At 43.0% G+C, this 17,280-nt stretch overlaps 1 protein-coding gene across 1 annotated transcript in view; it reads left to right on the top strand.

Annotated features, from left to right (window-relative positions):
- The first annotated feature begins 4,517 nt into the window (after positions 1 to 4,517).
- LOC135522543 (protein scribble homolog) overlaps positions 4,518 to 17,280 on the top strand; it is a 128,937-nt gene continuing 116,174 nt past the window's right edge. The window contains 1 exon segment of the mRNA XM_064948907.1: positions 4,518 to 5,578. Within this exon segment, the coding sequence (XP_064804979.1) occupies positions 5,420 to 5,578 (159 nt within the window). The 5' untranslated portion in view covers positions 4,518 to 5,419.

Genomic DNA, 17,280 nt, shown 5'->3' with positions numbered 1-17,280 from the left:
TCCCTCTGCAGCTGGATCCTGTACATCCTGACGGCCCGCCCCCAGGTGGTGAGGGTAGGTTACAACACTTCCGCTACGCTGACCCTCAACACGGGGCCCCTCAGGGGTGCGTGCTTAGTCCCCTCCTGTACTTCCTGTTCACCATCAACTGCATGGTCATGCACGACCCCAACACCATTATTAAGTTTGCTGACGACATGACGGTAGAAGTCCTGATCACCAACGACAACAACAGCCTATAGGGAGGAGTTTAGAGACCTGGCAGTGTGGTGCCAGGACAACAAAGTATCCTTCAACGGAAACAAGACAAAGGAGCTGATTGTGTACTACAGGAGGGTCAAGCATGCCCCCATTCACATCGACGGAGCTGGAGTGGAGTGGGTCGTGAGCTTCAAGTTCCTCAGTGTCCACATCACTAAGGACATGTCATGGTCCAAACACACCAACACAGTCGTGAAGAGGGTACAACAATGCCTCTTCCCCCTAAGGAGGCTAAAGATATTGGTCATGGGCCCTCAGATCCTCAAAGTTCTACAGCTGCAACATTGAAAGCATCTTGACTGGCTCCATCACCTTGTGGTATGGCAACTACTTGGCATCCGACCGTAAGACATTACAGAGGGTAGTGTGTACAGCCCAGTACATCAAATAAATAAATACAGTATATACATGTATATTGGTCGCATACACATATTTAGCAGATGTTATTGCGGGTGTAGCGAAATGCTTGTCACTGGGGCTGAGCTTCCTGCCATCCAGGTGGTGTCAGAGGAAGGTCCCTAAAAATGGTTAGACTCCAGACACCCATATCATAGACTGTTCTCTCTGCTACCACAAGGCAAGCGGTACTGGAGCGCCAAGTCTGAGACCAAAAGGCTCCTGAACAGCTTCTACCTCCAAGCCATAAGAATGCTAAACAGTTCATCAAATGGCTACCCGGACATATATATATACATTTTTTCACTGGCTCTCTTGCACTTTGCACACTCACTGGGCACTACCCACACACCCACACATACTACACTGACACTCCAATACGCTCACACACACAAAACAATTTCACACTCTTTCATACTCTTCACATACACTGCTGCTACTCTGTTTATTATCTATCCTGATTGCCTAGTCACTTTACCCCTACCAACATGTACATATTACCTACCCTACTACCAACACTGCTGTTACTCTATTTATTATCTATCCTGATTGTGTAGTCACATTACCCCTACCTACATGTGCATATTACCTCAACTACCAACACTGTGCTCCAACCTCCAATTACCTCAACTACCTCGTACCCCTGCACATTGACTCCATACCCCTGCACATTGACTCCATACAGGGACTCCTTGTAATATAGCCTTGTTATTGTTATTGTATTGTGTTACTATTTCCTTTTTTTATTTAGCTAATTGTTCATAGTTTTTAACTCTGCATTGTTGGGAAAGGGCTCTACACCTGTTGTATTCGGCACAATTGACAAATACAATTTTATTGATTGATTGAAACAGGGTGATTCCATATTATTTAATAAATGCCAACAGATAATTTGTTCTTTTGACATGGTGGGATCTTTCTGTCTCTAAAATTAATTATGCGATAAATACCTGTGGAAACACTTTTATGCAGCAAATATATGCAGCAAATATTGATATAATGACCATCATGTTGAAGTAAATCTGGAGATGATATTGTTTGTGGTCCTCCATAAATTAAACACACCACTGGTGGGAAAATTCACACCTTTTCTTTATGAAGATTTTAGAATATTCGCATGAAAATCTGTCGCCAATTGGATGGAAACCTAGCTACAGTTTGTATGTACCCAACCCACACTATATCTGCCAGCTGTTGGCTAGAGCAAGACCATAGAGCAAGACCATATGTGCAAGACCAGGTGTGTTTGGTCATTTTCCTGTTAAAAAACAAATGATCGTCCCACTAAGTGCAAACCAGATGGGATGGCGTATTGCTGCAGAATGCTGTGGTAGCCATGCAGGTTAAGTGTGCCTTGAATTCTAAATAAATCACAGACAGTGTTACCAGCAAAACACCCCCACACCATCACACCTCCTCCTCCATGCTTCACGGTGGGAACCATACATACTCCACGTCTCACAAAGACAGCGGTTGGAACCAAAATTCTCAAATTTTGACTCATCAGACCAAAGGACAGATTTCCACCAGTCTAATGTCCATTGCTCATGTTAAGAAGCAAGTATCTTCTTATTATTGGTGTCCTTTATGTAGGGGTTTCTTTGCAGCAATTCGACCATGAAGGCCTGATTCACGCAGTCTCCTCTGAACAGTTGATGTTGAGATGTGTCTGTTACTTGAACTCTGTGAAGCTTTTATTTAGGCTGCAATTTCTGAGTCTGGTAACTCTAATGAACTTCTCCTCTGCAGCAGAGGTAACTCTGGGTCTTCCTGTCCTGTGGCAGTCCTCACGAGAGCCAGTTTCATCATAGCGCTTGATGGTTTTTGCGACTGCACTTGAAGAAACTTTCAAAGTTCTTGAAATGTTCCTTCATGTCTTAAAGTAATGATGGACTGTTGTTTCTCTTTGATTATTTGAGTTGTTCTTGCCATAATATGGACTTGGTCTTTTGCCAAATAGGGCTACCTTCTGTATACCACCCCTACCTTGTCACAACACAACTGATTAGCTAAAATGCATTAAGAAGGATAAAATTCCACCAATTAACCTTTAACAAGGCCTACCTGTTAATTGAAATGCATTCCAGGGACTACCTCATTTGTATTTAAAAAAATGTTATGTGACCTTTTTTAACTAGGCAAGTCAATTAAGAACAAATTCTTATTTAAAATGATGGCCTACCAAACGGCAAAAGGCCTCCTGCAGGGACGGGGGCTGGAATTAAAAATAAAATAAAAACATAGGACAAAACACACATCACGACAAGAGAGACAACACAACACTACATAAAGAGAGACATGAGACAACAACATGGCATGGCAGCAACACATGACAACAGCATGGTAGCAACACAACATGGCAGCAGCACAACATGGGACAAACATTATTTGGCACAACAGCACAAAGGGTAAGAAGGTAGAGACAACAACACATCATGCAAATCAGCCACAACTGTCAGTAAGAGTGTCCATGATTGAGTCTTTGAATGAAGAGATTGAGATAAAACTGAAGCTGGTTGAGAGAAAGCCAAGAGTGTGCAAAGCTGTCATCAAGGCAAAGGGTGGCTACTTTGAAGAATCTAAAAATATATATTTTGATTAGTTTAACACTTTTTTGGTTACTACATGTTTATTTGTGTTATTTCATAGTCTTGATGTCTTCACTATTATTCTACAATGAATTTGAATTCTACAATGTAGAATAATAGTAAGAATAAAGAAAACCCCTTGAATGAGTAGGTGTGTCCAAACTTTTGACTGGTACTGTAACCACCTGTCATCGGACCCGCTTTCGCCAACTTGTGTTATTACATTACGCATTTGCTGAATTTGGCTGTGCAGTCTGTCTACTTCGCCTTCATTACCACCAGATGGGGCAATTTATTAAGCAACAAAAGTAGAGCTTTTTCAATCTTTAACATAAAGCCAACCTGGCCTGGCTGACGCGACCCTCGGGTGAGCTGTGACCACACAGGTCTGGACACACAGGAATCCGGTTGATGCAATATTCGCTCAGACGTTGTGCGACGGATTTCATTCTTCTCTTCTTTTTTTTTGGGGGGGGGGTGAACTTGAAAATGTGTTTGAAATAGAAAATTCAACTGTTTTAATGGAAGGGGCGGCCTCGGGGGCTGTGCATGTGGGTGTTTGAGTGAGAAACACAGCCCTCTTCAGTATTATTATTGACACATTGTGCCAACAACATCAAAGAGCCATTCCAGACTCTGAAGTCAGAATGAAAACCAGAATAAAGCCAACCCTCTGCTAAAAGTTATATTGAATACCTCCTAGCCCCTTGGGGTCGCTATTACCTATTTGCAGCTTGGGTGTTTGCCGGGGGAGGGAGGGAGAAGGACAAAATTGATGCACTTGATTTTATTTTCCTGGATATGTGTGGCTGCGCTGCGTATGCAGTCCTATCAGTGTCGGGCAGTAGTTGTCCTCAAAAAAAGGCCGATATCATCTCTATTCATTCTAGCAAATTTGATTTGATTTGGATGTCTATTCATTCTAGCAAAATATGAAGGAAATTCTGAGTAAGGCACTAGGCATGCGTGTGAGATGAGCGAGGTGTCAGTTGTAAATCGAGCGCACCCAGCTCCAACATCAATAGAGAGGAGTCAGTGGTCAGCGATCGCCACCACATTCTTATTTCGCCACACACCCGGTTTGAGTGAGGAAACTCCCAAGCGGAATATTTTGCGACAGAGGATTTCTTCAATGTTCGCTAAAATAAGCAGTCAAAAATCCAAACATCTCGGACTTGTTCTTTGTGGCATCCCAGTCTTGCACAGCTAGTTACAAAAGCAGTGGTAACCTCCAGTTTAGCCCTGCCCAGCCTCACACACCCCACCCGCCTGGCTTAAGGAGGGAGGGAAAATCATACGATTGTTGATATCGTGGGTTCAATAGTTGTTGCTTTACACATGTCACGTCTTCTGGTTATTGTTTTCAGTGCAGACAGCTTTTGAAAGACTGCCCAGAATTGGTTTCGAATTTGGTAGATCGTTAAACTGCAAGTTTGTATCCGTAGCCTAAAGAGGCACGAGTGCTCACAAGCTAGTAACGTTAGCGACACAATACAGCCGACGAGTTCCATCCCTCCAGACGTAACTTCAAGAGGCCATTCAGTGTGCCTACATGGGACTATTTCCGATAATGCAACAGCCTGTCATATTTTACCGATCAGCATTCTCGCATTGAGCAACATAACAAACATTTGTAACGGGGAACCGTATAATATTTGCTTAGTAAGCTAGCCATCTTGCTAGACAGGCCAGCTTCCTTGTATCAAATAGCAAAACGTCTAGTACTAGCTAACGTTAATGGTGGCTGGACTGCGTTGTCAGAACTATGGAAATGAGAACGTTTGTTTTAAAGTGCCTGTTTTTTTTAGATTATTAGCAAACCGTATATAATTTTAATGAGACATTGACTCCAAACACGGAAGCTAATAATCGTATTTAAAAAAAAATGTAATTATCACATTTATGTTGGATTTAAGTCGCTGAGAGCCAACAAAAGACTCAATGTTGGATATCAATTGACGAGACGAATGATTTGTGTCCCTGGTTTTAACTGGATTTGGCCTCCCCCTTTTGGTTCGACGCGGGAGCAGCGGGATTTCGACCTCCCACTCATCTGTCACGTCGATATTTGTATACATTTTCCTATCCCTCCCTCCCACAACCTTTCCCCGTTTCTCTCTCCGATGCGGAGTGCTGAGTAACGCCGGCAACCAAATCGATAACGGCGGCCGGACATGCTGAAGTGTATCCCTTTGTGGCGTTGTAACCGCCACGTCGAGTCGGTGGACAAGCGACATTGTAATTTGCAAAATGTCCCCGACGAGATATTTCGCTACAGCCGCAGTCTGGAGGAGCTTCTTCTCGACGCTAACCAACTCCGAGAACTACCCAAGGTAAGCAACCAGTGATTTTCATTAGCACATTGTGGCCTATCCTGGCTATCCAAACCATTATGCATGGTCAAATCAAGGCTAGCGGAATGATCTCCACTCTATCAATGCATGCAACCGCGAGCAACCCCCACGGAACAGGTGGCTGATGTTTTGATTTACTTTGCCTGCTATAAACATCTGGCAACATCAGTATAATTAACTGAGCATATTAACTAACTAATCCCTTCACGCAGGAACAACATACTGTTTATTTAGAAAGGGGTTTAAATGCCTTTACTTAAAATTCCAAACACCATATTGCGTGAGTGTTGTGGCTACTTTAATATTCTGGGGGCTAAGACTGTATACGCAGGAAGGTATGATGCTACCTTTATGTCCTCTTATTCTTGTCAATGGTTACTCCCCATGCATGTGTCATCAAAGTAGCTGAGAGAGGAGGTGTGTACCATCAGGCTGGCTGCTCAGAGCAGCTGACAGCACATTGATTACAGCAGAGAATAGGAATCAGAGGAGAAACGGGTCTCTGCCATCCTTGGATGTTTGCTGTGTGGAGTCAAGCAGAGGAGGCTCCTGCTTCAGAGTGGAGTGGGCATATGCTGCATGATATCAAATGTGCAGACGGACTCAGTGGATGAAAGGAGTCCGCTGGCCTGCACTACGTTGCCCGCAGTAACGGCACAGGCCGGTGGGATTGGAAACCCATTCACACTACTCCTATATGACAAATGACTGGCATGCCCCTCGTGTTTATTTTTAGGGGAGCAGGATGGTTATCTGGTTGTGTGTGATGTTCCCCTCCAGCTACCAACACTCATTTACACCAGAGCACTGGGACGTAAGAGTGACCTGACTTTCGCCTCATTATGCCGCTGTGTTCATTGTTCTGCTATGGGATAAGGGAATGGCTGTGCAAGATAATGGACATTAAGTTCATCAGAGATGTGTTGCTGCTCAGACATGGCTAGTGGTGGTGGGGAGAGTGGCACAGTCACCAGTAGTTCTTCTGTCGTGACGACAAACCCAAGGTCATAAGAAGCTACGCTAAGATTGCAAAGGCTACTGAAGTGTGCAGGTCCACAAGAATCTTTAGAGAGTTTGAATACCTGTGTAAGTAGTCACTTCTAGGCCTAAGTATTCTGCTTCGGCTGTTGACAGTCTACCACTTGAGTCATGACCTGAGTCCCAGGCCATTATATTAAGATATGCAAGCGCCAGTACGTAAGGTAATGAATCTCAAATTGCATTTATTACTTAAGTTAGCAGAGAGAATGCAATTGTTCACAATCTAATCCAGTGAAAAACACAATCTGATTTGTCAACCAAGACCTCAGTTGCACTCGCTCTTAAAACGTCACTCACGTTTTGTCTGAGTTTTGTACATGGACATAACAGGGATGAGAGGGACCGTGTGTGTGGCTGTTTGTGCCGACTTGACCAAAAAGCTCTGTTTATGACTAAGCTGAGCGGGCTGAGACTTGGCTCAGGCCCCTATGTTCACTGGAGGAAGGACACAGACAAATAAAGGGAGAGGAGGGTGTTGGGGAGCAGCTCAGTGTTGCTCTAGGACTCACAAAAGCACACGCAGACATCCAGTTGTTTAATATTCAACCTGGCTGCTAGTTCGGCCAGATGCTGACTGGGGTTTCCTGACACAGATCAAGGCTGAGGTGGGGGGCTGTAATCTAAGGGTGCATCGCCTGGTCTGCTTGACTCAGCATGACAGGGCCCAGTCACTGAAGGGAGGGCCTGGCAGTGCAGGGGACCGTGAGGCAGGCAGAAGGCATACACTCAGGACCACTAACACAGCACTGTATTTAGCCGAGAGACACAAATGTGGTGTGACAGAGCAGGTGGCCGTGTTGCGTGCAGACACAAAGCATATGGTCCCGTTTCCTGCATTTATAGAAAGGCTTCGGAGAGAGAGGGGGCCATCAGAGGTCAGACCCATAATAGGCCGTGTGGAGACAACATGGCAATAATGGTGAATGCTCAAACCATAATAGAGTCGTGAGCTCTCATTCATTTCATTTGGTATCTCCTTGTCATGCTATGATGGCTATTTGGCATCTCTAGCTCTCTACAGTTATCATAACTTTTTTTAACGCACAATTTAATTTAGAATTGTTGCGCAATGATTGGCATATAAAAGCACGTTTCATTCCAGCAGCAACAGAAGCTGTAGGAGCAGCACTCTCTTTGTCTGACACATTTTAGCTTCAACTAGGCTCCATCTGTATGCTCGGCTATTACCAGCTAAAGGAAACCCTGGTCTGAAGGGATAGAATTCATGGAATGGACCTGTTTGAAATAACCCCCCCCCTCCCTCCCTCCCTGTGTTCAAGAGCATGTTGCGTCTCAACTGAGGCCTGGCACAGCACAAAAACCCCAAATCATGTGAAGTAAGGGTCTAAAATGCAGCATGTGAATATGGATATTATTTTTTTGTATTGATGTGTTTTTAGATCATTGATGTGAAAGACATGCTCCAGAACTTTGGTGATTACCATGTTTAAAAAAAAATATTCCGCATTGGGCAGGATGTATCAATATGTAGTTCATCAATGCATAATCTATGAGCAGAATTACTGTTTTACCTCAATTAGCCACTAAATCCCTAGTTTGAAAGCGACTTTTCTGAAAACTGTGCTGTGCCATTTTCTCCCATGTGGGCCAGCCCCATAGCAAGTAGTGTTCAACCAATGAGCCCTTTGACATATTTTTATTTATTTTATTTTATTTTACCTTAACCAGGCAAGTCAGTTAAGAACAAATTCTTATTTTCAATGACGGCCTGGGAACAGTGGGTTAACTGCCTGTTCAGGGGCAGAACGACAGATTTGTACCTTGTCAGCTCGGGGTTTGAACTCGCAACCTTCCGGTTACTAGTCAAACGCTCTAACCACTAGGCTACCCCGCCGCCCCATGAGTGACAGCTAGCAAGAGGCACACACAGCAGAGCGAGAGAGAGCGAGCAATGACATGGTGCACATATCTGCACATAATGCATGTGACGTAGTGCACAATTTCTGGGAACCACTTTTTGTTCATGAACACTACTTTCAGAACTACTGGTTAAAAAAGTATACAAAAGTACAGAAGAATCTCTTTAAAGGTAAAAAAAAAAAATGTCATTCTTTATTAAAAAAAAAAAAAATAGTTTGACAACGTTGTTTGTAAGCTTTTAAATTATATCAAACTCAACTGTTTATCTTTTCCAGTGTGGGGTATGCAAAATGGGTCAACATTGAGCACCTTTATCTCCTCAATGTTTTGACATTCAGGTCCAAAAAGTCACTTTCTGACATCCTCTTTGGGCAAGCATGCATGGAAAGTTTTGTTTGAATCCTAAGGGATGCTGTCAAAAAGCGGTTGAATTCAAATGGATTTACCCCAAAGAAAAGCATCTTTTCAGTTATGATTTCAATTGCCTTTACTTTTTCAACTACTACAGACACCTCTCCTGGTAACAGCCTACGATGGTGACCGAATGGAGAGATTGTGGGTGTTATTGCACCGCCAAGTGTTCCAGCTCTCATTGACAATAATTGGCACACTCCACCTTTACAAAAGTCACTGTGGAGATTGGCCACTCTGCAGCAAACCTAAAGCCAGTGCTCCGTACACAGACCCAATGTCTGTACCCAAAGCTGTCAACTTGAGTTTTTCCAAGTCTGCTTGAGCAATGCTCAATGACATTTGGCACACACAACCCATGAGGCATTAATATTCTCCGTACAGTCTGAAGGAAAATTGGATGTACTATGCAATGAGACAAATTAGTACTATAATGGGGATTGTGCTGTGGAGTTTAGAGGGGTAGATTTTCTGTATAGGTTTTGGAAGGGGGTTTAACAGTGTGAGCAGATGGAGATTCAGATGCCCTGACAGGGTCTTAGACTCACTGTGTGTTTCTTGAGCCCCACTTGGCAACCCTAGCTTATGTGTGCTGTAGTATTGCCTTTTTCAGTTAAGCATTGTATGGGAAAAATATGTTTTATCAAATGGCTCCGGGTTCCAGGTTGTTTTTCATGATAAGGTTTTTTCTTTAGAAATATTATTCAGCATTGTATTACACTCGAAGAACAAAATTACATGTTGGAACAAGTTGTTCAACCCTATCAGCTCAAACAGAAAGCGCTACGCACAGGCTATCTTGGCACAAAATGAGGCTTGCCTCCATAGACCTCTCTTCTGGGGTGTATTCATTACGGAAATGTTTACCGTTGAACAACCCCAAACAACTACCTCTTTCCCTACTGTATTTAATTAATTAATTTATTTTGCTCCTTTGCACCCCATTATTTTTATTTCTACTTTGCACATTCTTCCATTGCAAATCTACCATTCCACTTGCTATATTGTATTTACTTTGCCACCATGGCCTTTTTTGCCTTTACCTCCCTTATCTCACCTCATTTACTCACGTTGTATATAGACTTGTTTATACCTTATTATTGACTGTATGTTTGTTTTACTCCATGTGTAACTCTGTGTCGTTGTATGTGTTGAACTGCTTTGCTTTATCCTGGCCAGGTCGCAATTGTAAATGAGAACTTGTTCTCAACTTGCCTACCTGGTTAAATAAAGGTGAAATAAAAAATAAAAAAAATAAAATACCTGAATTTGTCCAATAGAAACTCTCTTGAATTTTATATTTGGAATAAACTGTTTCGGATGCAAAACTATTGCAACCATGGCATAAAATGTACTTTTTGGTCCATCAGCCACAGAGGCAGCCCCCCAAAAATTACACCAAATGGATTAGCATGCTTTGTAATGTTTCTAAAACATATGTATTACTAGTAAAATATATTACTTTGTTCCTGTGAGGTTGAGTCTGATTAGTAGAAGCTTCTCTTCACTAGCAATTGAAACTCAAACAGAAAAACAACTTAGCCTAGTGAACAAAACAATGTAAATAGCCAAGAAACAAGGACAAAGTATCACTTTGTTTCAAGTAAATTAGACAAACTTTTATGCCTGTGCACAGCGCTTCTAAAAATTTATTTTTCACTCAGCTCTTCACGTGCGCACAGCCCCCAGCCAGACAGTATATAGGATTCGTAGTTCTTTGATTTTGTGTCATTAATTTACCAGCTAGGAAACTAAACTGTGGAAATACTTTGAAAACAGCTACTGCAGCATTTGTTACTATTAATATGATCATACTCGACTATTTTTATTCACAAACTGGAGCCCTGACCACCAGCCAATGTGGCTGGTGAAATAGACCCACCAATACAGGTGGCGGGTGTTAATTCTAGGCATAATGATTACACCCCTTTACTATACTGAACCCAGAAGGACCCTTCTAGAGCGCAGTCAGGAATTCCAACTCACGCCCATGTGTTCTGGGCCCTTAACATCAAGCCCCAGCTCTGTTTTCTCATTACGCAACGCTTAATCCTCTAAGTAGGGCTCCTCAGTGGTTTTACCAAATAACACTGCCTCCTAATGCGAATGAAAGAAAAAAAACACTGAATGGAATTAGTTTCAGCACTCCTCTATCTCTATCTCCAGTGTCTCTGAGAAGCAGAGGGTTATTAGACCTTCTCATGGGCAATCGTCTCTGTCAATGATTGAAGATGAACCTGTCATGTAAAGCGGATCGCTCATCCCCCAAGCTTTTGGACAGCTTTACCTGCTCTTCCTTTTCATGCGAGCAAGGACAAGGTACTTTGCTGCATGCTGCAAAGACGAAGTGGGACAGTGCACGAAGCGGGGCAGTTTGAGTAGGCTGCTGATATTTCGGTGTGGGGCAGTGCATCAAGTCGGGCAGTTTGAGTAGGCTACTGATATTTCCTTGGGTTGTTTGGCATGCAAAATGACTTGTAGATCAATGACTGACAACACAGTTACATGCTTAGTTCGACATTGATGAAGCAGAAGCGTCAGTTGTCACAAAATATTATGTATTTTCTAATGGTAGAAAGAAACATGAGCAAAAGGTTAGTGAATTGCGATTTGTAACTTTCGAATCGATTTCTGACTGATGCATGCTATACTTGGATCCGTTTGGGATCTGCGGACCAATAGTCAAATCTTAAACATTTTGAATCGAGACCGATGCGAATCGGTGAATCATTACAGCCCTAATAGCGAAACATTGACAAACAATTCACACCATGAAAACAATGCACCCGGATGGACTTTGGGTCCAATTGGCTCTGCTATTATTGAATGCCATGTAACCGTTTCCATTGTTTTTCTTTTACCGATATGAGTCATTTGTTTGAGCGAAGAGCAGTCAGTCTTTCACACATCAGCATTGTGTTTTGTTTGCAGATGTGAGATCCGAACAACCACATATCCATTTATCCCATCTCCCACCCTTTAATCTAATGGAGGTGTACATATTCCCTTTAATATTTCAGGAGGAACATGCCTTCAAAATGAAACCACTTCCAACCTAGCCCTCTCCCAGAAAGTATCATCTTTAATGACCCACAGGGGCTCCACTTAAAAATACACAGAACCCCCCCCCTTTTGTTTTAGCTCCAGAATTTCAGCATTAAAGTATATCCTAATGTCTGGCCAGGCATAAGAAGTGGTTCTCTGCCAGAATCTCTAGACCTAGCCTAGGCCTACACTGTGCAGATCCTGATTCCATAAAGTGCTGTACAGATTTGTATTTTCCCCTCTATTCCAGCCTCTGTGACTCTGTTAGCTGAACTAGGCCATGCCTGGTGATAAATCACACCTGCCACTGGTCCTCCCTGCGGTAAACCCACATTAGTTCCCCCCTTCCCCTGGCTCCGTCTGTCTCTCAAGGCAGTAAGTTTCCCAGAAGCATGGGAAAGTACACCAAAGGACTCTTCCTTTTTAGTCTGCTTTTCTTTTGATGTAGTTTGGTTTTATGGATCTCTCAAGGCTGACATTGAGACTGCTGCTGAGAGAAAAGTCTGCACTGGCCAATCCTTAAGTCAAATCAAAGTCGAACATCCTCATTGTGTGTGTGTGCACAATCCGAAAGCTGTGTCCCACTTCTGAGAAGAGCCCCAAGTATGTGAAAGGTAACCAGAAGTGAGGAGCCAGTGGAGAAGCATTGTGAAAGAGGTAGAGGTCCCTCTAATGCAATAGCACATTCAACAGGTTTCTTTGTCTGAGATGATGACCAGCTGGTCCCACATCCTGCCCCGCCCTTCCATTTGGAGATGTTTTTTTATTTATTCCGGAGATGGATTAACCCCCCCAGACCTCAGAGCAGCCAGACAGGCTGAGTGATGGTGTCAGGTGGAGAACATCCAGCCAGGGAGGCTGTCTTGGTGCTAAGAGCCCTGCAAGCCCTAGGGAGATACTGCTGCAGGCGTTCTGCGTGGCGCGTGTGCGCAGACTAACCCTCCCGTAGAAGTCGTACCTTTTTTCCCCCGGTAAACAGATGACACCGAAACCAGCCTGATAGTAATGCTCATTAATCCTATCAGGGCAGTGTCAACCATAGATGGGCACTTGTATACATCTGTTGTAAATCTCACGACTTTCCTCCTGCACTCTGCTTCTCAGTCACCACCACCAAGGTAAACAATGGGCCATGGCGGTGGTGACGGGAAGCTGGTGTTAGCAGAGGGCATCTGTGTGCACGGATGGTGCGCACCGATAGGAATGATGTGCCATAGGACCACTAGCTAACTACACAGAGACAGGGATTGGGGGACATGGACTCATGGTGGCCTCGCAATGTGACACCATTCTCTTACGCTCTTTGTTTCTCTGTGCGTTGGTTTGGGTATTTAAAGTCGGTCTTAGGCCTCATTGGTCAAGTGCAGTGACCTGCCTGACACTAACCGGTCTCAGGTGGATGTGAGTCGTGCCCTAACAAAATGCTTGGTCTGACAAAATGTCTTTGCTCGCCGGGCCTTATAGGTGTGCAGTATTAAGGATTCCACACCAGTCACTAACATAATTTCACCCCATGAATAGATACACAGCTGGTACATGGCATATAACATACAATAGAATCGTAACAAACATTTGTAATGTCAAAGTATTTGTTGTCCTCAATTTAACCCAGAGGGCCCTCTGTATTGCCACTTATGAAATCCATAGCTTAGAGCCTAATTTATTTATTTCAGTTGACTGATTTCCTATTATAACGTGTAACAGAAGTCTTTGAAATTGTTGCATGTTGCGTTTATATTTTTGGCTCAGTGTAGCTTATATGCGTCAATGAATAATAAGCATCAACTAATGAGATGGGCAGGAGGTATGCCATTGAGTTTCTGCGATCACACAATAGAGCCCACCCATAAATCCTGTACCATTGAGCCCCACCAGTGTCCCCCCCCCCCAAAAAAGCATTTTCATCCTTCAATGTAGCAAGAACACTGCAATGAAAGTGTTTTGCTCTGAGCACTGAACCCTTTTGCATAGTGTCTGTGTCCCGCTACGTCACAGTTGTTCACTTTGGTTCTTGGAAATCTGTTCAAAATGGTTTGAAAAGGGCAGCTAGAGTTATTCCTGAAAAGTGTTGACAGGGTGTACAGCATTGTTTTTAATCCAACACATTTTGTTGTAGTACTATAGAGTGAGTTAACTTTTGCAAAGAACTATTATTCTCTCCTACTTTTCTGTTTGAGAGGTGGCTTAAGCCAGGCTTGTGAGTGACTAAGTACCGTATTGTATCTTTCTGAGTAGGAGTGTGTATACTGTGAGTAATTAACCCAGCATGGCCCTCTGAGCTCTGTAGTACATGATGCCAGCAAAAGGAAATGCAGGAATGACTGGAATCTGAAGCAATCTGCCTGCCCTGCCGTCTGTGCGCCTGAACTCTCCCTCAACCACACTGATCCTAGTTAGTCTACATTCCTGGCTGAACGGGCCACACACACAGAGACCACAGAGACGCCTGCTACTAAGCCACGCGCACGCACACCATTTTACGGGGTGCACACTAGAGACAATCACACATCGACAAACACAGAGAAGCTACATACAAATGCGCATGTTCCCGAGAACTTCCAACAGAGGCACATTTTTCTTCAACTAATCAAACTTCACTATTTTCAGCAGTATTAAAATGAAGGCGCTCTAATTCTCATTGTTTCACACAACCGGAGCCTGGGTAAGGAGCAAAGCTGGCAGAATGTAGGAGACATTTAGACTAGAGGTCGACCGATTAATCAGAATGGCCGATTAATTAGGGCCGATTTCAAGTTTTCATAACAATTGGAAATCTGTATTTTTGGACACCGATTTGACCTTTTTCTTTATTTAACTAGGCAAGTCAGTTAAGAACACATTCTTATTTTCAATGACCTAGGAACGGTGGGTTAACTGCCTCGTTCATGGGCAGAATGACAGATTTTCACCTTGTCAGCTCGGGGGATCCAATCTTGCAAACTTACAGTTAACTAGTCCAACGCTCTATCCACCTGCCTCTCATTGCACTCCACGAGGAGACTGCCTGTTACTCGAATGCAGTAAGCCAAGGTAAGTTGCTAGCTAGCATTAAACTTATCTTATAAAAATCAATCAATCATAATCACTAGTTAAACTAGTAATATCATCAACCATGTGTAGTTATCTAGTGTGTCCTGCGTTGCATATAATCGATGCGGTGCGTATCGTTGCTCCAATGTGTACCTAATCATAAACATCAATGCCTTTCTTAAAATCAATACACAGAAGTATATATTTTTAAACCTGCATTTTTATCTAAAAGAAATCCAGGTTAGCAGGCAATATTAACCAGGTGAAATTGTGTCACTTCTCTTGCGTTCATTGCACGCAGAGTCAGTGTATATGCAACAGTTTGGGCAGCCTAATTTGCCAGAATGTTACGTAATTATGACATAACATTGAGGTTGTGCAATGTAACAGGAATATTTAGACTTATGGATGCCACCCGTTAGATAAAATACGGAACGGTTCCGTATCTCACTGAAAGAATAAACGTCTTGTTTTCGAGATGATGGTTTCTGGATTTGACTATATTAATGACCTAAGGCTCGTATTTCTGTGTGTTATTATGTTATAACTAAGTCTATGATTTGATAGAGCAGTCTGACTGAGCGATGGTTGGCACCAGCAGGCTCGTAAATATTCATTCAAACAGCACTTTCGTGCGTTTGCCAGCAGCTGTTTATGACTTCAAGCCTATCAACTCCCGAGATTAGGCTGGTGTAACTGATGTGAAATGGCTAGCTAGTTAGCGGGGTGCACGCTAATAGCGTTTCAAATGTCACTCACTCTGAGACTTGGAGTAGTTATTCCCCTTGCTTTGCATGGGTAACGCTGCTTCAAGGGTGGCTGTTGTTGTATTCCTGGTTTGAGCCCAGGTAGGAGCGAAGAGAGGGACGGAAGCTATAGTGTTACACTGGCAATACTAAAGTGTCTATAAGAACATCCAATAGTCAAAGGTTAATGAAATACAAATGGTATAGAGAGAAATATTCCTAATAATAACTACAATCTAAAACTTCTTACCTGGGAATATTGAAGACTCATGTTAAAAGGAACCACCAGCTTTCATATGTTCTCATGTTCTGAGCAAGGAACTTAAACGTTAGCTTTCTTACATAGCACATATTGCACTTTTACTCTCTTCTCCAACACTGTTTTTTTGCATTATTTAAACCAAATTGAACATGTTTCATTATTTAGTTGAGGCTGAATTGATTTTATTGATGTATTATATTAAGTTAAAATTCAGTATTGTTGTAATTGTCATTATTACAAAAAAGAAAAAAGAATCGACCGATTAATCGGTATCGGCTTTTTTTTTTTGGGGGGGGGGGGGGTCCTCTAATAATCGGTATCGGCGCTGAAAAATCATAATCGGTCGACCTCTATTTTAGACATAGCTATTCAATGAGTTGCATGGTTTAATCAGCCCTGTTTGGTAATAAGATGGTTAATCCTGCCCAACATAGGACCCAGGAAGACCACTCAGCCTAAACTATGCTTTGGACATTATACAGGAAGGCTGTCAATACTCAACTAGACAGCATAATGTTTGAGGGGTTAGTGCATGTTTGCAGATGTAACACTTTTATGATAATGTGGATACCATTGGTCAACAGTAAGGATTCTTCAATAGTCTTTGTCATTCAATGAAACGACTGGTTTTTGTGGTTTTTCATTGAGAAATACTGCACCAAACATCTTAGTTAGATGTAAAATTCCACGACTAACCTTTCCTCTGCAAAAATGTCAAAATTAATGACAGATTTCTTGAGTGTTTTTTAAGCGACGGAATTTTAAGGGTCTCCTCCCTCCCAGCCTCTCTTGCTCCTTGTCCTCTGTTAGTCCCATCCTGTTAGTCCTGGACAGTGCAGCTGCTGGAGGGCCCTGACATGGAGCTTAGAAGTTCTGGCAGCCACTGCACTAAAGTGCATATGTTAACCTGCTGTACTGAGGCAAGCCTTGACTGTGCTGAGACCCTGTTTGACCCCCAGCTAGCACCTTACCTCCCATCTCTTTGTTGTCAGCACTTACACCAAAAATGGATGATGATAATGTCAAAGTATGTGCACCGTTGGGGCATTTTCATTTACGCACAGACTGACGCCCTCTAGTTCCTCATAATCCTTCTCACCACTTATATCAGAGGCCGGCTGGTCGGTATAGGGTGACGTTTTCCCTAGATGCTGATCTTGGGTTAGTATTTTCCCCCGCTAATGGTTAAGGTTAGGTTTTGGGAGTGAAGCTGATCCTAGATCTGTGCCTCGTAGAAAAGTCAACCCGGAGATAGTCTGGTCTGC

Source organism: Oncorhynchus masou, chromosome 30, assembly GCF_036934945.1.
Source record: "Oncorhynchus masou masou isolate Uvic2021 chromosome 30, UVic_Omas_1.1, whole genome shotgun sequence".
In the NCBI taxonomy this organism is placed as follows: domain Eukaryota; kingdom Metazoa; phylum Chordata; class Actinopteri; order Salmoniformes; family Salmonidae; genus Oncorhynchus; species Oncorhynchus masou.
This window is presented reverse-complemented; position numbering and strand designations above follow the sequence as displayed.